Source organism: Enoplosus armatus, chromosome 13 (assembly GCF_043641665.1).
Source record: "Enoplosus armatus isolate fEnoArm2 chromosome 13, fEnoArm2.hap1, whole genome shotgun sequence".
Taxonomy (NCBI): domain Eukaryota; kingdom Metazoa; phylum Chordata; class Actinopteri; order Centrarchiformes; family Enoplosidae; genus Enoplosus; species Enoplosus armatus.
This window is the reverse complement of record NC_092192.1, coordinates 16,721,609-16,746,384: the sequence shown is the minus strand read 5'-3', so window position 1 is coordinate 16,746,384 and position 24,776 is coordinate 16,721,609. Positions and strand designations below refer to the sequence as shown.

Sequence of the window (24,776 nt, the reverse complement as noted above, 5' to 3'; positions counted from 1 at the left end):
TTAATATGGCAGCTTCATTTTATGACAAGATTTATTTTTAAAATGAGACTACGTTTCTAGAGCTAGACCTAGTCTCCAGGCATGTGCACACAGAAATGCAAATCTAGCAGTATGTTAAAAACCCATACAGCGTGAGGTACTGAGCAAGTCATGGGAACAAGTCAAGAGACAGTTATTGCTGTGGCATTTTGCGCATTTGCACATTTAAAGTGAGGACTGAGAATAACCTTGACTAAGGAAAGTATTAGAGCGAAGACAAATCTAGTGAAAACGAGTTCAGTGCTGGTTAGATGCTTCTGGCCTTAGAGGAAGTCATAGTTTGAAAATGTAAATGTCATGATAATGTAGTGTAATCCTTTGGTTTAGTTGCTGGTATGCTGTTACATCTGCAGAGGAAAAACAAAGGTTCTCATATTACGTATCATCAAAATGAACACATCTTTTAAAAGCTGTCATTATACATAAGAAAGATTTTTCTTTATTTTATATTGACCAACAAAGAGTTTCGGGGTTGTATTTGCTTCTTTAAAAAAATACAGAGACAGTTTATTCTCAGTGTGCAGACCTCAGGAGAACTTGGTACAAGTTAATCAATATGTTTTGATAACTGTTCTCATGCAGCCTAATGAGCCATTCCCATTATCAAGTAAGTCAGTCACCAACAAACTGAATGAAACCTTTTTGTTGACATGATATATTTAATATGATTATTTCTATTCATTTTAATGTGAATGGAAACGAATTGGAATTATACACCTCTCTCCAGAGCTTCTTAGCATCTAATAATGCCATATTTCTGCTTTTAATGTACATTAACATGTTGTTATTCTTGTTGAAGGATTTAATATTGATAATATAAATCTCTGGCCAAGTGTATGCAGGTTTGAAACTGAAGACGTGAACTGATGACTGAGGTGGTCGAGGTGAGAAATAATAATAATAATAATTAGTGTGCCATGCCGTTTTATCAATATACAGTGACATCTAAAAGTCTCTGGACAACGTATCCTTCGCTTCTTTAGGCATTAAATACCTTCATTTAAATTTGAAACACATTTCAGAAACAGATTCCTGTCTTTATTACAGATGTGCTTCCAATTGGAGGTTTTCAAAATGTGATTGAAATGATAAATATTATGATAGATAAAATAGTCATGTCATAAAAAAAAATAGCAGTCAATCCTAGATTTCTGCAGCCTACACAGAAACTAAATATTTTGATGAATGTATTTCCCCTGTAAAACACTGTTTACGTGAGACACACAGCAGAGATGCGACTGTTTCAAAGTGTAATACCTGCTTGCAGTGATATGAAACCTGTAGCTCCGGACACTCTTGACCATGACACCAGTAGAATTAGTGCACTATAAAAAATGTTGCCTGGTAAGGACGTGCTGCAGTCCAAACACACGTGAAGCTACAGTAACTGCACATACAGAAATCTTTCCAAACAAGTGTGAGTTGAAACTTAAGATGCCGACTGTACACACAGACCGTGCACTGACATGTAATGCATAAAGCATCTTTGGAAGTATTAAAAATGTAAAGAAACCGATAGACTTTTCCATGTTGTTGAAATTTCCCAGTGGCACTGGACATGCTGTCACAATGCATCTTGCATGGCTCAGCTGAGGACTCTCAGCCAGTAAATGTTTCAGTGAAGAACAGAATTATAGGTATCCAATGTCTTTATGGTCCTCAGTCGTCGTGTCGTCACAGTGTGGCTAGAAGGTCTTCATGTCGTAGAACTTTGTAGGTAAGCCAGTAGAGGACATTAAACATAAGGAAACTCATGGGGAAAAGAGCTCGGGAGATGGTATCGATCCTTTTTGCTCTATCCACAAAGCGCCTGCGTATGTCATAGAAGCCTAAACCAGGAGGTAAATCAGCAAACACTGGCGTTGCATCCATTTCCGGTGCACTTCCTGTTGACAGTGAAAGTCCAAAACTCTGGAAGAGTAATCCCTGCTGTGCCAGCTCCTCCTCCTGGAAGAAAAAGACACAGCACAGAATAACCATCTGCTCTCACTGAGGATCTCACAGCTTAACTGATGTCTCTTTTTGTTTGTGAGCCTCTGATTGGCTGCTGTTAAACTGAACAAGGCCGCAGTACATACCCTGGCACAGACGCTGCACTGCTGGACCACGTTCCCATGAGGAGCATTGTTGCCTGACATGTTGTTTCCTTTCACCTTACTGTCACCACTTGCCTGCTGATGGGGCAGAAAAGCCGCACATACATTATACACAAAACATAATCATCAAACAGACTGCATCGATCGAACAGTTTGCAACACACACTCTGCTGTGCTGCATGTGTGTTTCAAACATTAACAAGCCATCATCATCTATTTCTTACAAAGTGAATACAAGTCTGACATTAATGTGAAATGAGGCAGCTTGAAGATGTATTCAGAGCAAATTTCAGTGGCACTGCATAATCCCAACAAATGAAGTACACAAGCAGATGTGTTGTGTATTGTGTTCTAAATATTACAAGGTATTAATGAATCCTGCAGCTGCTGTCACGCTGCTTCCTTTAAGAAATGTTTTTAAATTCAAAGGTGGTTTGGCCTATTTTGTCTCCCCTATTTTTCTTCCTCTCATGCGATCCAAAGTGAGGCAACAATATGTTGAGAACATTCAGCCAACACTGGGATAAGGTGATGGCTTGAATTAATTACAGGTCATCGCTTCCCTGCATTTCCCGGCTGGAGTGCAACATGCAGCTGAGTTGTGTAGCTCGTGCATAGCTGGGCGCAGGGAATAGCAGGTGACAGCCGCCCCGGGGGCTGAGGGGGTGGGTCGCACTCACAGCTCTCTGCCGCTGTTGCTCTTTCAGCTTCTTCCTCAGTCTGAAGAACTCCTTGTGCTGGCGTGAAACAAAATTAACGGCTGCGTATTCCAGTAGTGCAGCAAACACGAAGAGAAGACACACTGCCATCCAGATGTCTATGGCTTTCACATAGGACACCTGTGAAGCCGTGAGAATCAAATCAGTGAAATCACTCAAGGAACATTAGCGTTCATGTCATGCCAGGCAGTGACATGAAAGACAGATGTTTGTAAAGAGTTACAAACTCTGTCACATGTTAGATTACTTTGTGTATCTTCATTGATATTAAACAGTGGTGGAGTATATAAACGAAGCAAAACTACAATATAAAAATACTACATTACAAGTACAAGTCTTGGATTCAAAATTCTACTCAAAAGTACAAAAATATTAGCAAAAACATGTACTTTAAGTATCAAAAGTAAAATATTCACTATGCAGAATGGTCCCCCAGTGTTACTTTATTATTGATGCATTAACATGTAAGCAGTAGTTAATATTGTAATTGGTCGAGGTGAAGCTAATTGTAACTGTTTTATATACTTTTGGGTAGTTGAATCTATTACGATGTGTCATATTTTATAAACGTGTTGAATGTTTTTTATGTAAAATCTGAAAAATAACTAGAGGCTATATTGTAAAGGCATATAGGCTGCCTTTTCAATATATGGAGTAGAAGTGTAAAGTAGCACAAAATAGAAATACTCAAGTGAAGAACAGGTGCCTTGAAAATCTACTTAAGTACAGTACTTGAGTAAATGTACTTACTTGCCCTTCCACCACTGATATTAAAAGATTTATGAATACATTTATTCAAGTACTGTACGAAAGCCAGGGGGCCACTCTGTACAATTGTTACTTTTATTTTTGAAGTACATTTCTGAGCATAATCTCATAATTTTACACTGCGTTATTACTACTCTTATTAAAGTAAAAAGTCAAACTCTGTGTACTACTTCCACGACCACATTTTTTAAGCATTTACGCAGTCATGTCTATTTCAATGTCCAGGGTATTAAAAGACCAATCAGGGCTCAAAGGGCTCATTAATTGCCTGGAACAAATAGTTACACACCTGGGTGCTGCAAACTCCTGTCTGAACCTACACTATGAGTTTAATTTCTCTGATTTTATAGGCTTTTATTTTTGCTTTTGCTTTCTTGACATTATTACCATCTCTGCTTCCAATAACAATAAACAAATGACAATGATACAGCACTTCTGTTTGTCCCATGCCAGCTTCAAATATCGAAGGTTTCTCCTCAACTCAAACATTTCAAAATTATTAAGTAAATAATAAACCTTGAATAACTTGCATTTTCTAATGTAATGTGTCACAAACCAAAGTGACTGACCTTTGGCAGGGAGGCCCTGGAGCCAGAGCTCTGCGTCGTCATGGTGAGCACTGTGGTGATCCCCAGTCCCACTCTGGCGGGAGCCGCGTCCATGTTGATCCAGAACGACACCCAGGACAGGATGACAGTGAGCAGGCTCGGTATGTACATCTGGATCAGGTAGTAGCCCATCTGACGCTCCAGGTAGAATTTGACCTCGATGCAGGTGAACTTACCTAACCACAGGAGGAGATACAGGTACAAACTGACAGTCTTATTAGAAGTTGATTGACAGTATCTATCGAGGATGCTGCTTGGCAGGCCGTCTTGTGTCATGAACCTGTGTTGTAGTTCTTGGTGCAGTAGCCGAGGCCTTTCTCCTCTTTCAGGACAAACTGAGGGAGCGTCAGATCATCAGCCACCTGCACCGCTCCCACATCCAGCCATTCAAAAATAAGATCGTTCATGGTGTAGCCAACTAGAGGAGAGACAGAGAGAAGGTATGATGTATACAATACAATAATCTACGTGTAATGTTTTCAAGCATGCCTTGAAAGATTAACTCACAGCTTTCAAGCTGCATTGTACACGTCTGGCTGTCCATGGGGAAGTTCTTCAGATCCATGGGACAGGACAGGGTAAGTGTCAGCCTGGGAAACAGAGACAGCAGCACTGTAATGGTCCTGGGAATGGTGTGTAAAATGAAAAGGTGAAAACCCTCACACTGGATATCCAGCTAGCCCACAGCACTAAACCCACAGCACCAGCCATGTCCTGCTTATGTGTCACTCAAAGCCTTTTTGCACACTCACCCTATATTAAGGGTCACATCAAACAGCGCCAACCTCTCTGACACCTGTCCTCCTTTCCATCTGTCTACTCTGCTGCGGCCCACACAAGCAGCACAAAGCACTGACAGGTGCTGACTGACAACATGTCAGCCTTTTATCGAGGGCTTGACGTAACGTGGGCTGAGAACACAGCACCAGTCAGTAAAAATAGTAGAGTGCCCCCCCCCCCCCACAAGACACAGAGATAGAGGTGGATTTTACTGATGTCTAATGAATTGAGTTTCTATTGCTGCCACTGCTCTTTTTGTTGAGTCATGATGTCTTTCACTGCTCATTCTAAGTACGCTTCTCCTCATTATTCCAGCAAGGACAAACTGATGCATCTCACGCCAACCCGGTTGCCCACATAAATGAGAAATATCACAGTGAGTGATCCGGGTTCACTGTTAACCACAGTGGTTATTCTAACTTCATCACCCTGTTATTTTGTGGGGGGGAAAAAACAAATGAAACTTGCCAAGTGGTAATCTTGCCAGTCATTTCATTCTGATCCCCTAAGGTTAAGGGTTACTTTCAAAGTCCAGTGAGCAGAGAAGATCATTTAGTTCATGTTTAACATAATTGCTAATAGAGCTTTAAACATTGCTTCCCATTTCTTATATTCTAATTATAACTCCTTACCATTACGCTACAATTCACCACTGCTTTAGTGCCACGTTACTGACCTGATTCTGTTTTAGCCTGCAGTTATTGTTTAACATGAACTTATTCACAGTGGGTGCTGGACAACACAATGACAATTGAACTGAACTGGAGTGAAACAAACGTGTTGTTGGAACATATATTTAGAGGTTTAGACTGAAACGTGGAAGTTCATATTCAACAAGCAACTTGACAAACCATGGCACTGGGTTTGTAATGTCTGATAGAAGTACATCCTGGTGCATTACTCAGCCCGATTCACAATAAAAAATCACCTGATGCTGTAGAGGACATTTCCATTCTGGAATATCCGAAGCAGTTTGTTGTCTGTTGTAACCTCATGAAAATTTGCTCCCTTTTCGTTTGCAAAGAACAGGTCAGGTTTCCAAATGGAGTCCAACATTGAGGGGTCCAGGTCCAGAGAGTCATCTGGATACTCCTTATATGCCAGCCGAGGGTCATTCCACTGCTGTCGCAGAAATACATTGAGCCGGTAGTCCTGTGGAATTAAGTCATGAATAGAAATTAAACTAGATGTAAATGACTGAAACAAGTGGCCATTGTGGAATTCATGGCATAGCAGAACCATAGTGACATTTTGCATTTGTCTATGCATCTATGAAATTATGGTGTTATTTTAATCAACCTTGAGAGAGGACCAATATTAAGTGAACAGGAATAAGTCACAATCAGGAAGCAAGTGAACCTGCCGCATCTCTCAGCAGGTGAGGAGCACTGTGCCCACGCAAACATGCAAAAAAAAAAAAAAAAAACAGAAAGAAAAAGCAGAAGCATAAACGCTGACAAACAGACTTGAGTGCTCATAACCCGAACCACAGAAAACTCCACTTACAATATCATCATTTAAAATTTGATGGCCCTCCCTAGAGGTATTTTAGAAAATGCATGAGTCTAACTCTAAACTTGAATAAATAAAAAAAACACTCTGCATGGGCTTCATAAATAAAGCATAGTCCCTTATTTCATAGAGAGAGAGATATGAGAAAATCATAGCTGACATTATGTAATGAGCTTACAAGATGATGTTTACAGTCATTAATTAGTCATAATCTAATGACAGTATGTTTAGGCATCATGAAACTTGCTCCAAATGGCCTCTCTGAACAGAGGGAGAAGAGCCAGAAACGCTTCAAATGAGAGTCTGATGCATCTGATAAATGAGCAGCTCGGCTGTCCAACTAACATAGGCTGAAATCCCGTCACTGGCAGTGAGTTAAAGCAGCTGAGGCCTTTTTAAGCACAATTAACATCTCTGAATAAAATCAGTCAGTTCTGATACATGACTCACTGGTCTACACTCTTTGTTTTGTTACTAAGGGTTAGCTAAGAAACAAATTAGGTGACTAAATATTTAGATTACAATACATTAAGATATAATTAACCTCATGAACTCAAGAGAACACAGATTATCAGTACACTAGTTGATTGAGTCTCCACTACATTTCTTTGACAGCTTTAATTACTTCTCAGATTCAGATTATTGTTGATTATTTTGTTACAAAATATAATCAGCATATCATGAGGAAGTCTTACAGGATACTGTTTAAAACCTCACATTACTGCTATCCCACACAGTTTACTAGTGGCACAAGCAGCAGTTGTGAGAAAGAACAGCAGGTCTACTTTCTCCAAAACAAGAGATAGTGGAAGACCACTCATGCACTTGATGACAGTGACACCTTAAGGACACAGTGAAGGCAAATAGTCAACAAAAGTTATCGTCCAGATGATACACCATGTTTGTGTCACCATTAGACCATCCAAGTAAAGTGCGACCGCTGAGGGTTATAAAGAAAATTCTCACCATAGTTGTTTCGGTGATGGATCCGAAGCTGTTGATGAAGATGTTACAGGTGACATTGACGGGAGGACCTGACAGAAGCAGATTGTCATCACACATCATAGTCACACATGTTAAATACCACTGATGATGTTTTCTGAGAAGCCCCCGCATGTAGTACTGAAGCCGGTAAAAAGCAGAGCGTTCCCGCAGAATAACATCTGCTTGTTCCCTCCATAATGTGCCACACTGTGCACCGATAAATAGACTCATCCGAGATAACCAGCATGAAATTGTGTTGTCATTTCCAGTACGCTCCCATTAGTGTAGTCCATCTGTCGACCACTGAAACTCTAAATATTTCAGCGACTCATTTCCTGAGAGGCAATAATTTATTGATTCTCCTTTAGTTACATTAGTGTATTTATAGATAATCAGCTGGGATTTACCCGGTGTACACTGACAAGGATGTGGAGCAAGTATGAAATATATATGAAATGCGACCCCAGAGACTGGGGGGGAAGTATGTCAGAGAGAATCTGCTGGCTTCACTCACAGCGAGAGATCAAGACTGGACTGAACCAGGCCTGTGGGGTAACACACGAGGGTAACTGCACATTTCTGACAAAACTCTGAAAGAGAAGCCTGTGTAAAAATATCATAACCTCAGGCTGTGGGTCAGCATGAAAACAGTGACAACACATGACAAAAAAAAATAGGGCTCCTGCGTGAAAACTTCAGGCCCTGCAGCATCTCTCACTTCTGACCCATCTGTGAGTGATTTGTGCTGCTTCACTGCCCAGATTGTTGGGCCAATTGAGCAGCGCACTGTCCCACACCTGTCCTGACAGAGGGGGGCCACAGTATGTTACCTTTGAAGTTTGGTCTGATGCGAGCGTCATAGCCAGATGTGCGTCCCATCAGCTTGTCCAGAAAGTCAGATGGAGAGGGGGGCTTGGTTGCCCTGCTGGGGAGCTTCGTCTCCTTACAGAGCACAGACCTGCCAGGTGACGGGACAACAAACTCTGCATGTACTGATATCTTTATATAAATATTTTTTCTCAATTTAATATTCAATGCCTCCAATTTTCCCTCAGGAAAAGTTTAATCCAATTAATACTAGAGATGTACAATCATAATTTTAGCTGAATGAGTGTTTTACTGGTTGGCGTCACATGCATGTTGTAAAGATGTCCCATACTGTTTACTGAGCAGTATTCAGATCAGATGCCTTAAAATGTTTTTAAACCTCTTTATACGAAGACGCAGCTCAAATAGTCACATTATCTGTGGAATTCCTTCGTCACACTTCCTATCACATGAAATCAATTTCAAGCTTCTTCTTCTCCTATTTCTTGTCTGTTCAGTGTAATCCTGCAGCTTTCATTAATGAACATCTTCCCTTAATGGAACTGCTGTCTTTTAATTATAGATTACAGACTATTTCATGCATGATTCTTCTCACAACAGTAATGTTGACATGCCTCTTATGATCAATAGTTACACAGTCACTGTCAAATCATTTTAAATGCACTAAATACACATTGCAATGGCTAACCACACAGAAATGTGCATTTTTCTCCTATAAATAAGTTCAGGAAGCTTGATATAATAAAATTGTCTCTTACCTGCCTTGCAGAAAAATGACAGATGAAGCCCACACCATACACAAAATGTGCAACAGCATTCTTAGTTAGTAGAAACAGATGTAAGACCAATAGAGGGAAGAAGCTGAAAAAGAAAAAAAAAAAAGCAGAGATGCAGGGAACTTGTTGTTGCTCTTCCAGCCAGGCTCTGTCTTCTGGACTCAGCTGAGCATCCCTCCCTCTCTGCAGGTGTAAAATACAGGAAGCTACTGCTGTATAATTCAAAATCCTAGGGAAGGGTTTTTTCCCCCTCGCCCGTGTTTGTGTGGATGACTTCAAGCTTTATCTCTATTTTATGGCAACATGCATGTTCAAGGAATAACTGCAAGAATATTTAAAGAGACAGGACCTTTTTCAAAGCAGAGTGGCCAACATTACTCTGCATGACAGCGTCAGATTAGCGGAAATATTTGGGGTTCAACTGCGTTACATTTACAATAATGTTTTTTGCTGAAAATTAAAACAGATACAATTTATTAAAATAAAAACCATGTTATTCAAAGACAAAAAATATTTTTTAATAAGGTGTCATGTTTTATCATTGATCACACATGGCTGATGAATCACACAGCACTAAGTGATTATTCACCCAAATCCACAAACTTGAAAGAAGATTTCAACAGCTCTCTCCCAATGCAATAAATAAAGATTCAAACAAATTGCCCGTAGTTCAATTAATAAAGTTGTTTGTATTGTGTTGTACTTTGTTTTTCATATTGTGGTGATAAATGGTTGACAACTGCAGTGTAAATGTGTCTACAGTTCTTTAAGAGAGATCTGAAATGTCTACAATTACAAGAACATAATATGTAATGCAAGCAAAAGGGAAATAAGATGAAAGCATTAGGTTCCAATTAGTTTAACTAACGCGTCTCAGCGTCAGTACACATCCAGAGGTTATTTATCTCTAGCAGAGCTGTCCAAAGTTTCTGGTCTAATTATTTCCTCTTCAAATCGCCAGACAAATCCACATCTAAAACGGGGAAGCTCATGCTCATTCCTCCATATGGAGGGGGAGGCAGTTCAGCCATTTACTCATGTAAAATTAATGTCAAAGAAAGCGATGGGACGTTATGGCTGCACGTGTTTGCCTCACACTTGAAAGGCCACTCTGGAGCCCACAGTGTCAAATAGGATAAGTAATGTGTGAGAACACAAAGCATGAATGCATTCCTAATAACAAGAAGCCCACGGTAGAAAAAAAGAAGAAAAAAAACGCTTCTGCATGCTTGAACATTTTTACCTCCGGACAAGATAAGTAGGCCAAGCATCATTTTAATGTTGCTTTTGCTGGAGCGCACATTGGCCCTACTTAATTAGATCGTACTTCCACACACTGTAAAATGTACTTGTCAGGTGCCATTTATACAAGTCTGCCTGCTCCCATTTAAACTAACAATAAGTGCTTTTAGCTGAGGTTGGACCTTTAACATCCCCTCACTCAATCTAAAAAGGTCCGATCACTATAGTTCATATGTATGACCCAAGCAGTACACACTGAATCAAACGCTTCAGGACAGATGAGCTCAGCCACACAGACTTTAACAACCATCACAGCTCAATGTATCTGTCATCAGTGCTATTATCTAGGAGAAAATAAGGGGATCACTCCAATTTAAAAATAGCTTTTATTGCAGCTTTTCTCACGACAAGCTGCTCTGATCACACAGAGGAAAACGACAATGCTCAACATTTTCAGCCGGGTGTGGAGAAGCAGACAGACGATCACATCTCGACCGTGATTTAAAAAAAAAACATGAGCAGAAGAGTTTAGTGGAGGATGAGACAGTGATTTCTCCTGAATAGAAAAAAAAACAAACAACAGGTGACGCAGATACAAATTCCAAATATGAAAATATTTCAGCAATATGACGTGATTTCCATTAATTCTCTTGTTTTGTAGGTATGATCAGTTGCATCTTCAAGAGTGTGGCAATGGCTGTCAAAGTTCAGTCTTAACATGAAGCGTAACTCCCCTCGCAGGAATCTTAATCCTCATGGATGTTGAACAGCTTGGCCACTTCATTCAGATCTGCGTGTTCCTCTCCATCCTTGATGATCTACAAATAACAGATAGATACAATTTACAATAACCAAATCTATATTTTAATCCTTACTATGACACAATTGCGTTTTTCTTAAAGTGACGGTGCTTACCTTCCTTGCTATGGGCATTCTGTTGAACACATTCCACAGGATAATACCCACCACCACTTTGTCCCTCAGGTAGAAGATGACTCCCTTTCCGTAGTCATCTTTGTGCTGCTCCACAGCGGGAGCAGGCGTTGAAGAGGCCACTGGGCTTATGGCCGTGTCCTCTGTTTCGCTTTCTGAGCGGATCCCAGTTCCTGCGACACATTTAACATGTAAGACTAAATCTGACCCTCGACCCTCAAACATTTTAAAACTGTATTGTGAATGCTCCTACCTGACTTCTCTGTAGCAGCTTTAGGTGTATCCTTGGCAGTGGCTTTGGCAAACACTCCTACTGTTGGTAGGCTGCTGTCAACAATCCCAATCGCCTCGTAGCCTACGTCAGGACCCAGGTCACTCCTGTGAGAAAACACATGCAATTTGAAAACACGTAGAGGAAATAATGATTCAAAGCTCTCAGGGCAAAGAGCATTCTCTCTCCATTCATTTATTTATTTTTCCAGCACTACAACAAGGCCTTTCAGACATAATAGAATAACTAAAAAATCCGAATGATATTGTTTTTGGGTTTAGCCAATATACTGTATATTGACACTGCAGCTAGACATTTTGTGCCAGGTAGTGTCAACTACATTTTCTAAGCAAAAACAGTCTTCTGCAAAATTGTTTTGCTGAAGTTCATCCTCCAATGTGAAGTGCAGCAACTTCTAGATTTTAAAACTTAACTGTCAAAACAGCTTCCAACAACACAGCCCCTATTCTAGACACACAAACACAAAACAAACAGGGCTTAGAGGGCACTTGTTAAAAATTTAGCTGTGAACATCAGTGACACTCCCCAACCGCCACCTGATGAGTTTCAAGGCAGCTGATGACCTGAAGTAATGTCACAGCCAACCGTCTTTGACAAGTGACATGCTGTGGCCACTCACACGGCCTGCACACTGAGGGTGGCATCCTTCACCACCATCCATACTCACGGTTCATTAAAGAGTTTTGGGGAATCTGCTGACACCTGTTCAGTGTTACTGTGCCGACATTTCTGACTGACAGAAATGAAATTTGCAGACTTTTAATTTGAAGTTTTACAATTTAAAATGTTCTTTAAAAAAACAAAATTGACGGTTAACATATGTATGTTTTAAATGCTGTATTTGACGAAAAAGGCATTTGATTTTAAACTGAACTCAATGCGGAGTAAAAATGGAATATGGAACAAGGGGTACTTGAATGTTTAGAACAAGAAAGGACTGACCACTGCTGCTGAATAATGATGAGCTGTTGTGTGTCCTGTTAGTTTACCTTTGAATATCAACATATCATATGACTACATCTGCTGGTACATAACCCATGACAGTTGGACTGCAATGAGCCCCTGTTGTCAGCAGTGTGTCATATTTCACCAGCGGCTAAAAGCATGCAATCATAGCATTCATCTGTGCAGTGCGGACCACACGCCATACTGTAGTTCAATTTTTGGAGTCCATGTGTGATCATATCAGTAATGTTTTTAACAAAGTTAGTAAATTTGTGATGGGCTTAAAAATGTCTGGCTGAGTAATGTAGCCCTCTGGTGGAAACTCCTATCCTAATGTCCTCTAAAAGGCATTTTAAATATTCAGAACTTAATGGTATTCAAGACTTCAAAGCAATCATGCATGTTCATCTTCTTCTAAAAGGATTAAACCAGAGTCATTTGCAGAATTGTACATGCTGCCCAAGTGCTCGCTTATTTAAATGTATTCGATAAACGTGGACCTGTGCAATCAACAATTCAGACTGGATATCACTTTCTCAAATATTTTACTTCATTTCCACTTTAAGCTGGTTTCATAGCTTGCAGCAATAACTCTCATTTGCAAAACGGTTTGAATTTGTGACCCATGACAAACCTTAGCATCACTAGCAGGGAATAGGAAGTGCTCTAATACCAACCAGAACATGGACTGATGCCAGTAGGGTTTGTTGGCTCCTGTCATGTTCTCTCCTGCTAGTCTTCCGCTCACAACGGCGTGATCGTGATGCTCCACTCGTCTGCGGCCCAGTCTGATGTCATAGAAACACGCAGCATCTCCTGCCTAAATGGAGACAGACGAGATTGAGGATATGTGGCATGGATTTCAATTTCTAACTATATTACAATTGCATTACATGCCTACAGAGGTGCATTGTTTCAGTATGCCTGAGGAGGGCACTGTAACACAAGATAGGACTGAAAAGGTCACACAGGCATACATTTATGAAACCTTGTATCGGCTCACCTTGACCTACTGAGTAAACCATATAAACCTCAAAAATCCAGCACAGTGGATTTTTTTTTTTTTTCTGATTTATTTAAATTCAACATTTGAGTATTTTTTACCAATTCTCATTAAAAGTGGATGATATAAAAAGCGAGTGATGTAAAGAGTTGCCATGTTTAAAATAAATACATGTTTAATTGTGAAAAACAAGGATGAGTCGTATCACCAAAACAACCATTACCTCCATAAAAGTTAATCCACTTATCAAAGGTCTCAGCTTTTGAATGAAGATAAGGTGTAGTTAAAATTGGCACATGGAGTCAGACACAAACAGCAAAATTGCTACAACAACCAGTGATTAGTTTCACTAAAGATCAAGATCTTGACTGCTGTTACTGGAATACTTAACTAGCTTATGAACATTAACTTACCACCCAAATATTGGACCTAGCTTGCAGCTCTGCATTGACCCGATAGCCTCCAAAGTCAGAGTCCACCTCCAGACCTGCTGACTTGGCAAGGTCAACATTGGGCTCCAGGCCAACGGCTGCAACAATGTGATCGGTTTTCACCTACAAGGTGAAGCACAAGATAATCAGTAACTAATAAATCATTTCCTAAATTACACTGAACCTGAGCAAAAACTGGGACCCACCAATCGGCCATCCTTCAGCTGGATTTCTAACTTATCATCTCTGCAGGTCACAGACTTCACCAAAGCTTCTGAGATAACTTTTACGCCCTCTAGAAAACCAAAGGGAGAAGATTTCATTTAAAAAAGTGATATAAAAAATGAAAGGCCGACTAGATATGAAAGTTCAGACATGCTTAAGTACAAAATGGACATGAACCTCTCTTGACTTTTTCTGTAGTCCAGTTGCTCAGATACTCGGGCAACACTTTTCCCATGTTGCCTTTCTCTGGGTACATTTGTATCACCTCCAGGTCAGACTCATTTGCTGGAAAAAAAGAGAAGGCTTATTAGTTTTAGAGTATTATTATCTATTCTGTCATCTTCTCGTCTTGTCCAGTAGTCTTACATCTCCTGCCGAGGGCACAGGCCAGCTCGCTGCCCAAGAAGCCGCCTCCGATGATTGTGACGGACTTGATGCTTCTGGCGACCTTATCCAATGATTTGAAGTCCTCGATCTGTTGATCAACGTTCAGATCAAATTTACTCTTTTTATTGGGGTAGTTATATGTCACAGTTACTTTAAACACATTAACATGGCCTATGACCTATGGCCTCTTTAAAATGAAACATCATAAGAAACAGTGGACAAACTAAAGTAAAAGTTGCACACAGTGAAGCCCCCTTAACACCACCGGAGTTACTGAGCAATGCATCTTCATTTTCTGCTGTTTTCATCACTTCAATGATTTTATATCATTAAATATATATGTGGTATTAGGTTTTAGAAGTTTTGGAAGTTATGACTTAATTTATTTGACAAAATAAAGTATGTAGTATTTTGCTCAGTGGTGAAATCTACATTCAGATAACTTATTCATAGTCAGAAATATTGCCATCTAACGATGTCCATCATACCTTTACTATTACTCCCAGAGCCAAAATATGACACAGTATTAGAGCTTTGTACCATCAGCCAGAAATTCCCAAACTGAAAACAAGCCATCGCCCCCTTGTGGCTAAACACTGACCTTGCGAAACAAAGTGGTCTTCTTCATCACCTCCTCTCCTGCTCTTTCAATGACCTGAAGATTTCGTGGCACACCACCTGAAGATAATAGTTTAAATTAGCTTCCACCAGGTGTAAGCCACATGTGGTAATAAATGCATTTTAAAGTAGCTTACCTGTAGCAATCAAACACTTATCATATGAAATCTCAGTATCATCGTCCAGTTTCACTTTGTTTCCTCTCACATCCATGTGAACCACCTAAAATCAATTCAATTATGTTGTTGTCAAAACATTTACATCTGCCACTAAAATGCCTTACTTCTGTAATGAATAATGTATCAAACTATCATGTCCTGTATATGATTATGAAGTCAGCACACTATAGTGTCTGACTGTTGGAAAACTAATACAAACCAACCTTTTTGCCAGTGAGAACAGCCACTCCCCCATTTTCTGCACTATCCATTTCCTCTGGATTAATGTAGAATGATGCTGGCTGGAAGTAGATACTAGCAAATAAAGACAAAAAGTATTAAAATCTTTGAACATTTTTCTTATTAAAAAAGAAAGCTTCTCACTATGTTTATACACCGTTTGCTGAATTTCCTTAGAGACTGTTTATACATAAAGTCATACATAAACCAGCCTACAGTAGTAACAAATCTTCATACAATATTAATTTTACTTGGTATTATGACAATACCAAGTTGTAAAAACACTGTGTCCACCAGGTCTTTACTGAGGAAACAGGAAATGGTGCAAGATTTGTTTTACATCAACAGCAGTTTGTTGCAAATACTGTAAAAAGACGAAGTCAGTAGTAACAGATCTTCAGTAAGTCCACCAACAGAAACTCTAATGTAATGAAAGCAAAGTCAATGTCACAGGACAACACAGTCTAACTGACACCACTGTAATGATCACAGCAGAGAGAGACAGAACAATCAGACAGACAGACTGTAAGAGAGGAAAAGAGCCAGAGAGAGATAAAAAGAGAATATATACAAGAATACAAGAAACACACCTTCTTTCCTTCCCATTCCACTGTTTGAAACGCAGTGTTTCTGTCACACTGGGGTCATCAGAGAACCACAGCTCCTTAGAAAGAGGTGGCCTCATGTATGGAAGGTCTGGCTCATCAGTCACAATCAATACCTGGTAGCAAAAATGTTAAAAAGTGTCACTTGACAGATACAGTGCAGGAGGGAAAACATACAAATTTAACTGAGAAACTCTGGTACAACAGTTTGGATAATGAACTGAGTTCTGAGTCTGGCTTTTATCGTAGAAACAGAGGCCAGGCTGACCTTAGCACCGGGGTCTCTGGCTCGAATAGACCGGGCAGCAGCGAAAGAGGCGGTACCTCCACCGATAAGGAGGTAGGGGGTGTGTGAGGGGACACTGAGAGAGGCAGGTGTGGAGTCCACTCCTAGAGTCCGCATGAGAGAGCGACAGCAAGCACGAGAGAGAGGGTAGCAGAGAGAGGGAGAAAGCAAGAGAGAGGAAGGCAAAAAGCAGGAGAGAGACACAGTCAGTGCATCATCTTGGATACGCATCATTACCCATGACTTACACAAATACACCTGAGAGGAATAAATGGAAAAAGAAATGTGAGTGAGATTAACCTTTATCATTATAAGAACCCAAACAATGTGACATTAACAGGCAGGAAAAGCTGTAATGAGGAAAAAAATTAAAATATAAACAGGAGAAAAGGTGTTTGAAATTAACATTATCAAAAAAGGAAATAAAAGTATCAGTGTCGTGTCTGCCCGCTTCCTCACTCCAACCGAGGCTGGACTATGGTCTTACCACTCTCTGCCACAACTTCAGGCTGAGGCTCGGGTGGCTCTGCTGCAGGGCTTTCTGCTGCTGCTGCAGGTTCTGTCAGTATAACCGGAGCATTAACCAGTTAAGACAAAATAAACCCTCAGACGTGGTTAATGTATGTACTGGTTCCATGCTGGTCTGACTGAGTGCTTACCACTCTCCACAACAGCTGCAGGGGCTGCCGGCTCTGTAAGCTCAGCTGGGGACGGCTCAGGCGGGGGTGATGGTTCTGATAGTATAGTGGCAAAGTTATATAATACCCTCTGATGTGCACTACTGCTAATATGTGAAATCCATCTTTGAGTGTGTGGAGTGTGGATCTACTCCACAGACTCAGGTCAGATGGAAAAGCAGATGTGTAAATAGCACTTGAATTGTCAGCAAAAGTCTAATAGAATGAGTAAATTAATTAGACCAGAGTATCCTTTCTTCTCAAATCTTACCCTCCTCAACTACAGGTGCAGCAGGAGGTTCTGCTGCCTCCTCTGGGGCTGCTTCTACCACTGGTTCATCTGCTGTTGAGGCAATCCATAGTATGGATTAAGATTAAATTCTTTACATGACTATTGAAGGGGAAGACCATCAGGATCCATACATTTCTTCAGCTCTACCCTGGGAACATTCTGCAGACCATGCACACTAACGCAATAACAACTGGAAGCGGTCCATTTTGTGGTTAACTTCTACAGGGACGTACATATACCAGACATTACAACAACATAGAAGGGAGAGAGACACAGTCAGTGCATCATCTTGGATGCTCATCAGTACCCATGACTTACACAAATACACCTGACTAAAAGGAAAAAGACATTAAATTATGTCTGTGAGATTAACCTCTATCATTACAAGAACCCAAACAATGTGAAGAAGACATAAACATGCAGAAAGGCTGTAATGAGAAATTCTTTTAAAAACAAACAGGAGAAAAGGTGTTTGAAATTAGCACTAAAAAAAAATCAGTGTCATGTCTGCCCGCTTCCTCACTCCAAAAGAGGCTGGACTATGGTCTTACCACTCTCTGCCACAACTTCAGGCTGAGGCTCGGGTGGCTCTGCTGCAGGGTTTTCTGCTGCTGCTGCAGGTTCTGTTAGTATAACCGGAGCATTAACCAGTTAAGACAAAATAAACCCTCAGATGTGGTAAATGCACATCACTATTCCATGCACAGGTCTGACTGAGTGCTTACCACGCTCCACAAAAGCTGCAGGGAGCGGTATCAAGGAATTACGGTATACCAGGTTATTTAGAAATCCCAAAGGTATGATTTTGAGTACCGTCAAAAATACAGATGCTCCTCTTTCTATTAAACTAACAGATGCTGTATTGAGGTGATGTATTGTAGTGAACAGCACTCGCCACCAGGGGTCAGTGTCTAGAACAGGCAGCTGAGCTGAGAAAGATGGCGACAGGGAGTGGTGGGGGTACATTACAGGACTAGTAAAACAGAAAAATTAAAAGCATTGTAGGCTACACAATGTCATACAGGCTACAATGACTTCTGTGACCAGCAGCTCAGCTTTTGTATTTTGTTTTTGTTTTTTTAACACAAATACCGTCACATACCGTATGCCCCATGTGAAATGTCAGGAGGGCATGAAAAAATAAATATCGCCCAAGCCTTAAGTACACCAGAGTATCCTTTTACTTAAATCTTACCCTCAACTACAGGTGCAGCAGGTGGTTCTGCTGCCTCCTCTGGGGCTGCTTCTACTACTGGCTCATCTGCTGTTGAGGCAATCCATAGCATGGATTAACATTCAATTCTTTAAAAAGACAATTGAAGGGGAAGACCATCAAGATCCATGCATTTCTTCAGCTCTACCCTAGGAACATTTTGCAGAGCATGCACACAACTGGAAGCTGCCAAATTTGTGGTTAACTTCTACAGAAACGTACATACTGTATACCGCATTATACCAGACACAGCAACAATTATATCTGACAGAAAGGTGTCAATGACACTGTCACTGCTTATTTCTACTCAAGCAGGTTTTACCACACTGATGTTTGCGAGTACCACATACTTCTGTTTTAAGACTTCCTGTTTAAATTAGATCTTAGATACAGCATGAAAAAAGTCTGGAGGAAACAAATGTATGCCACTTAAAAAGGGCAGCTTCCAATCATGAACAATATTTTCACATGACAATAAAAAAAATTAAAAAAAAGAAATCCTTTTGAGTACTATCCCAGGATAGTACCAATAGTTCCACAAAGTAAGAGTCACAGAACATGTCAGACAGGATGGGTTCCATTTTATACCACAAATATGACAACAAAAAACTCCAGGAGCCAACATATTTGGAAAAAATACTGAGTACTCCAACAACCAACAACAAAAACAAAAATATTCAGAATGGAGGTGAGTATGTGAGTGTGGTACTGAAACAATAAAGGGTTAATTTCCCAGGTTATAGGACACAAACTAAATGAAACCCAACAGATCACACTGAACATGACACATGTATCACTAAATACCGGATGGTGAATGAAAAATAAACACATGCAAGAAGGCAAAGTCACAGTTCATGCAGTAAACCTCTCGGCTTCTGGATACAGACAATACTCACACAGACCAGACAATACAAGTTTAGAATATTAAGCGGGCCTCGTGTATAAAACAAAGTCATCACCATAAAAATGTATTTTTAACATATTACTGCAATTACGAGCAGTGTATAAAGAGGAGGGAAAAGACAGGTGTGTTTTACAGCCTGCTTTTTTCGCACTAAGCTGACTTTACCAGTTGGTGTCGCCATTTCTGACACTAAGTTCTCATCAAAGTATAGTATGTGTACAAAGTGCAATAGAGCAAGTGTAATAGTACACATAACTCCACATCTAGTATGCTTTTTTTCTATTACTTCTTGGTTCAAACATAGCGTTAATACAGGAGGCCCATGTTAAGCACGCATGTAGGGGTATAAAAAAAGAATGCAGACAACCTGGGGGCAGTTCAGTTGTTTCACTGGGGGCTGCTACTTCAGGGCCTGGAGGGCTCGGCTCCTCTGGTGAAGGTGCTGCTTGAGGTTCTGGCTCAGGGACGGCTGAGAAGGACATGAGCAGAATTATCAAACATTAGCTATGATATGATGAACTTAGACTTGACATTCAACATAATTTCTTTTGTGTTATGTGACAGTAGGTGGTTTATTAATCATTATTAAATAGTTTGTTTTGCTGTCGCAAGATCTGTAGTTTACATGGCAATATAGAGGAAGCTAATTTGTGCACTGCAGAGTCAGCTGATTCCAATCCTACTCTTACACCAAAAATAATCTTGATTTAAAAACAAAACATTGTCAGAGAGAAATCACTCACCCTCTGTCTCAGTGGCTTCCACAGCTAAAAAAAAAATAAAAAATACTGGTGAACTTCTTAATTGATCATACAGTAAATAAAAAAGTATTACACTGGAATGCTGTGGCTCTGACAGAAGTATCTTTGTTTATCTTGTTTGTGGAATTAAGTAAGTGAGCCAAAGTTTCATCATCACTAAAATGAGTTAATAAAAATTGCGTACCAGGAGGCTCTGACTGGATGGCTGTGGTGGCTTTTTTTTGTCTGGATGTAATTACATCAATACGGTCCTGATATCTTTGTTGGTCTCCCTTGACAGTTTGGTAAGCCTGTGAAAACAAACACAGCTCAATGTACTCACACACAATTCAACTATTACTCTGCGAAACATTCCCGACTCCATAAACATTGCTTATGTCCAGCTGATCACTTGTGATTTTCAATGCATGAACATGTATGTTATGAGAGACCAAAAAAAAAAGAACTCACATATACTCCACCACCAATGCAGGCTGCTCCAACCAGAAGGACGTACAGCTGGTTTTCCCTACCTCCACCTGTAGGCCGGCTGGACATGTGAGCCACTGGTACATGTGCTGGTATTCTGCCATTGGTCAACCCTGAAAACAATTTCACACATAATAAAAACTTAGATTGGTCAAAACTGTATCAGTGTCAGTCACAAAAGCAACCCATGTTTCATGTATATTTTTCCTGTATGATGGAGTATAGTAAAACACTAAAACTGGCTGGGGATACTGTCCAATCTTTGTTTTTGTTTATGTTGATCAGGTTTATCGGGTTGCATCTGTCTGACTGACAATGCCACGTTAATTAAATGATCTATAAATTGTTCAGTCAATAACGTGACGCTACATGTTCCACCATGTTTTCTATAGTTTATAACAACAGAAAAGGTGTCTGCACTTAATGTATGCAAAAAACAATACAGCCATGACAGCGGCTGCCTGGTCAGGCTGCCAAGCTGTTAACTATGAAGATGACTGCGACATTAATGTGACAGCTAAATGAACAGAGTTGCTAGTTTGGTGAAAATGTGAATTTGAGGACAAGCTGCTAAGTGATTGTTGAATAAGACAGATAAACAGTCTCTAAATGTTATAACTATTTATGTAAATGCTGCTGGCTGTAGGATATATTTGCAGAACATGCCTGTGGATGTATACAATGAAAACTTGCATGTTATGCAAAGTAATACTTCATCTCTAGACCTTTGAATTGATAGTCCCCAAAATGAAGGGCACACATCGGTGCTATGTATACACAAGAATCCTTTAGCTTGTTAATTAGGTTAATTAAAGAAAGCGCACACACGTTGAGTTGGGTTTAGAGGCTTGAATCCTCATTATGATCAACCTCTCCCGTGGACTACTTTCCTCTAATAACTCCCCACTGCTTCCTTTCTTCATCACTGTACATCCAAGCCACCTAAAGGCATACTGTTCAGAAAGACTGTTGTACCTGTTGTGCTTCTCCTTTCAGGGTCACATGGGGCTGAAAAACCCTCCGTGATCCAAATCAAAGTGGACCTATGTAAGCATGACCAAAACCATGACGGGTTACAGAACATGGTGCAACACACTGCAAACAGGGACTGAATCCAAGCACGTCAAAAACACGTGTGACAGTGACCCGAGTTTATTTTATATTCACTGGCGTTGCTTTCTAGCAGGCTTCAAGCAAGAGCTGCAACCAGTGAAGTGCAATATGGTTCAAGTTAGCCATTATCGAAATGTCACCGATTTCTGCATATTACCACCTGCTAATGAGCTCAGTTAATGTTAGGTTAGCTATGTAACAGCCAAACGAAGGTCAGAAACTAAGCTACTAGCTAGTAGTTATCATGTCTGGTTTAAAGAACTGCCGACATTGTGTAATATCATGCTACAATGCATGTTTGTTTGAACTGAGGCCAGCTAACAAGGGAGGCAGCAAGTTAACGTGCTGTAACTAGTTAACTTAACTTACCTGCTCTCCTCACATTCTGCCGGCACACAGTTGAGGAGGCTCTAGCAAGAGGAGCAAGCTTTTTCCATACATTTCTACATTTCAGCATTGTGGCTCAGCTCCGCTGTAACGGCTCCCAGTTTACTAGCCGACTTGTCGGACAGGAACACTCGCTAATTGCCGCTAATGAAGACCTACAGCCAGCACACACTGACAACTAGCAGCACCGCGATACAAGCCAAGGCCAGAGACAGGTCATACGTTTCAGGGGAATCATGGGTAATTGTAAAGACTCTTTGACAAACAAGATAGGTCACTACAAGTAAGGAACGAAGTAGGATAACTCCTCCGGAAGAAAGATGGCGTCGCCCATGATATCAGTGACTGACAACTGGACATTGTTTTTGTTGTTATTTTTGTGCTATGACGGATCAGAGCATTTTTTAATCCTACAGTTAACAGTTACATAATAAATTTCGATGTCATTTCAGATTTAAGCTCTGTATTAAATGCTGTTACACCGAGTTGCAGCCGTTTTGAGCTCTTTCCTTCAAGACTCTTTGGTAACTGCCGTAAACTGCCGTTTCTTGTTCATGACATTTCTACAGATTAAATGCCGCCTCAGTGGACTACTGCCCTCCACAGTTTATTTAACATTGAGTAACTTGGTAAAGGAAAGCTTTCCAAGCAGTTTTAACAGAGAAGAAACGGAGACAAAAGGGAAGGCAGGTAACAGAGAAAAGTAGTACATAATAAATAAACTATTAATCTAAAACAACATAATACAATTATTTTGTATTATGTTGTTTTGGCTAAAACAACATAATACAATTAACAGTAACAATGATTTACTAAATGTATGTCATCCAAAACACATGACGTAAAAACAGAACAAGAAAAAATAAATGTTGCTATTTTTTTAATATTATTTACACAATGTCCATGGATTTGTATTTTAACTAAATTAAGACATTATTAATGTATCGCATTGCAATGTTATGGGAATGTAGGCCACTGTATGTGGGTGTAATGTAGGTTATGTACACTAATCTTCATTTGATTTTTACTGAGTCATGATTTATGAATATGAAATTTGCCCAGTGATAGACTAGTCATAATGTCGCCCTCTGGAGGTTGTTCAAGAAATTTGAAAACAGATGAGATTCTGTTTATAGTATTTATCGATTGACTGCAATAAACTGCAGAGTACTAATTTTGAAAGCTCATGATGCAGTGGACAAAGGGTTCTGTGTTTATCTGTTGATATTAAGGCAGTTGATTATTCATGATTGGATCATTTTCATTTAGACGATGAGGATTTATGTACTTCCCATGCAGAGGGGAAATCTGAAATGGGGATGAGATGTGGATGATTGGTGGCATGCCATTGTTTTTACTGGCAAGAGAAGTTAGAAAGTGAACTTCTCTTATGGGGTGAAAGGTAATTTCATGACAAACAAGCCATTGTGTTTCTTTGTTGTTGTTTTTTTGTATTTCATTAGCGTGTGTGTTTGATGTGTATTTAATTTATTTGATCAAGTGACTGTTAATGATGTTAAAGTTGGAATATTTTATAGAATTTAGGGGCCTGTCTAATCTCAATATAACTGACCCTACCACTGCTACTACCAGTAGCGCTGCTACTACCAACAATAGTACTGCTCTGACAATTAGTATTGCACTACCACAGCTATTAGTAGTACTTTAAATACCACTACCAATACAACTCCCCTATTTGATTTGATGCTAATTTTTTACAAGTATATTGCATGGAACAATGCCACAAACCACAAAATGTATAGCCTAAACTAGTCTGCAATGCCTGTTTCTATGGGCACAATAAAATGGTACAATAAAATTACTGATGGCTGATCCCTCTTTTGAGTTTAATATTATCCCATTCATTATCCATGATGAATTCCACATATTAATCCCCCCAGCAGAGAAGGAGGATTTACAAAAGGGCACCTTACAGTTCCTCATAGATGCACCCTGAGTCACTGAGCCAGGAACCCTGAGAGGTACCAACATGTCACTGAGCACCATAGGGCCTTGGTTATTTAGGCAATCATAGCTGAGTTTAATATTAGGAAATTGAATGACATGATCACAAACATGGCAGGGCTGGGACCTTATCAGCTTCCTATGCAAAATTTTAATTGCATGGTTATATATCATCTTAAGAGGCTTGATTGTTGTAGAAGTTTCTTGTGACTAAGAAGTGACATAATAGCTTAAATGTGAAGAGATCATGGAATGCATGAAAGTATTTGCATGAAATGTTAAGCAGTCTCCAAAGAGTTTTAAATGTATGTAAGTTTGCTTTTGCAACCTTTCTTACCATTTTAATGTGTTTCTCAAATTAAAAAAAGTGGGAATCTAACATGAGACTTTAAATTGACCTAATTAACTTTTGAAGAGGGCTGAGGGAAGAAAAGCAAACTGACACATAATATATGTAGTACCACTACTACTGCTAATATTATGTGTGCACCAAGACCTCCCTGACACATGGAAATAAGCTC

The 24,776-nt window shown here is 39.9% G+C and overlaps 2 protein-coding genes across 6 annotated transcripts; both read right to left on the bottom strand.

Moving 5' to 3' along the window:
* Window positions 1–1,713: 1,713 nt before the first annotated feature.
* Window positions 1,714–9,151, bottom strand: glra4b (glycine receptor, alpha 4b). Its single transcript, XM_070916883.1, has 10 exons — window positions 9,093–9,151; window positions 8,337–8,464; window positions 7,489–7,556; window positions 5,939–6,162; window positions 4,738–4,820; window positions 4,511–4,648; window positions 4,192–4,406; window positions 2,816–2,974; window positions 2,118–2,213; window positions 1,714–1,986 (listed from the first exon to the last, which is right to left on the bottom strand). Exons 1-10 carry the CDS (start codon window positions 9,149–9,151, stop codon window positions 1,714–1,716), a joined length of 1,443 nt encoding a protein of 480 aa, XP_070772984.1.
* A 1,570-nt stretch (window positions 9,152–10,721) lies between these two features.
* Window positions 10,722–22,439, bottom strand: aifm1 (apoptosis inducing factor mitochondrion associated 1). Of its 5 annotated transcripts, XM_070916878.1 has the most exons (23): window positions 22,273–22,439; window positions 20,773–20,903; window positions 20,507–20,612; window positions 20,305–20,328; window positions 19,929–20,030; window positions 18,640–18,708; window positions 17,996–18,067; window positions 17,424–17,495; window positions 17,135–17,209; window positions 16,963–17,034; window positions 16,458–16,579; window positions 16,175–16,305; window positions 15,569–15,659; window positions 15,324–15,408; window positions 15,170–15,246; window positions 14,548–14,656; window positions 14,359–14,466; window positions 14,163–14,251; window positions 13,939–14,079; window positions 13,200–13,342; window positions 11,539–11,663; window positions 11,268–11,458; window positions 10,722–11,170 (listed from the first exon to the last, which is right to left on the bottom strand). In XM_070916878.1, the coding sequence occupies exons 1-23, from the start codon at window positions 22,358–22,360 to the stop codon at window positions 11,099–11,101; spliced, it is 2,295 nt and encodes a 764-aa protein (XP_070772979.1). In that variant the 5' UTR covers window positions 22,361–22,439; the 3' UTR covers window positions 10,722–11,098. The 5 variants fall into 5 exon arrangements, with proteins under 5 accessions (XP_070772979.1, XP_070772980.1, XP_070772981.1 ...); XM_070916879.1 differs by lacking the exons at window positions 17,996–18,067; window positions 18,640–18,708; XM_070916880.1 differs by lacking the exons at window positions 16,963–17,034; window positions 17,135–17,209; window positions 17,424–17,495; window positions 17,996–18,067.
* Between the last annotated feature and the right edge of the window lie 2,337 nt (window positions 22,440–24,776).

Bases quoted from the DNA above. Each gene is read 5' to 3' on its own strand.
- glra4b (XM_070916883.1), bottom strand. From the start codon at position 9,151: ATGCTGTTGCACATTTTGTGTATGGTGTGGGCTTCATCTGTCATTTTT. The intron at 4,649-4,737 runs GTGAGTTAATCT...TCTCTCCTCTAG, and splicing joins TACAATGCAGCTTGAAAGCT to TTGGCTACACCATGAACGAT. The intron at 4,407-4,510 runs GTTCATGACACA...TCCTGTGGTTAG, and splicing joins CACCAAGAACTACAACACAG to GTAAGTTCACCTGCATCGAG.
- aifm1 (XM_070916878.1), bottom strand. From the start codon at position 22,360: ATGCTGAAATGTAGAAATGTATGGAAAAAGCTTGCTCCTCTTGCTAGA. The intron at 20,329-20,506 runs GTACGCAATTTT...TTTTTTTTTTAG, and splicing joins CATCCAGTCAGAGCCTCCTG to CTGTGGAAGCCACTGAGACA. The intron at 15,247-15,323 runs GTAAGCTACTTT...TATTATCTTCAG, and splicing joins TAAGTGTTTGATTGCTACAG to GTGGTGTGCCACGAAATCTT.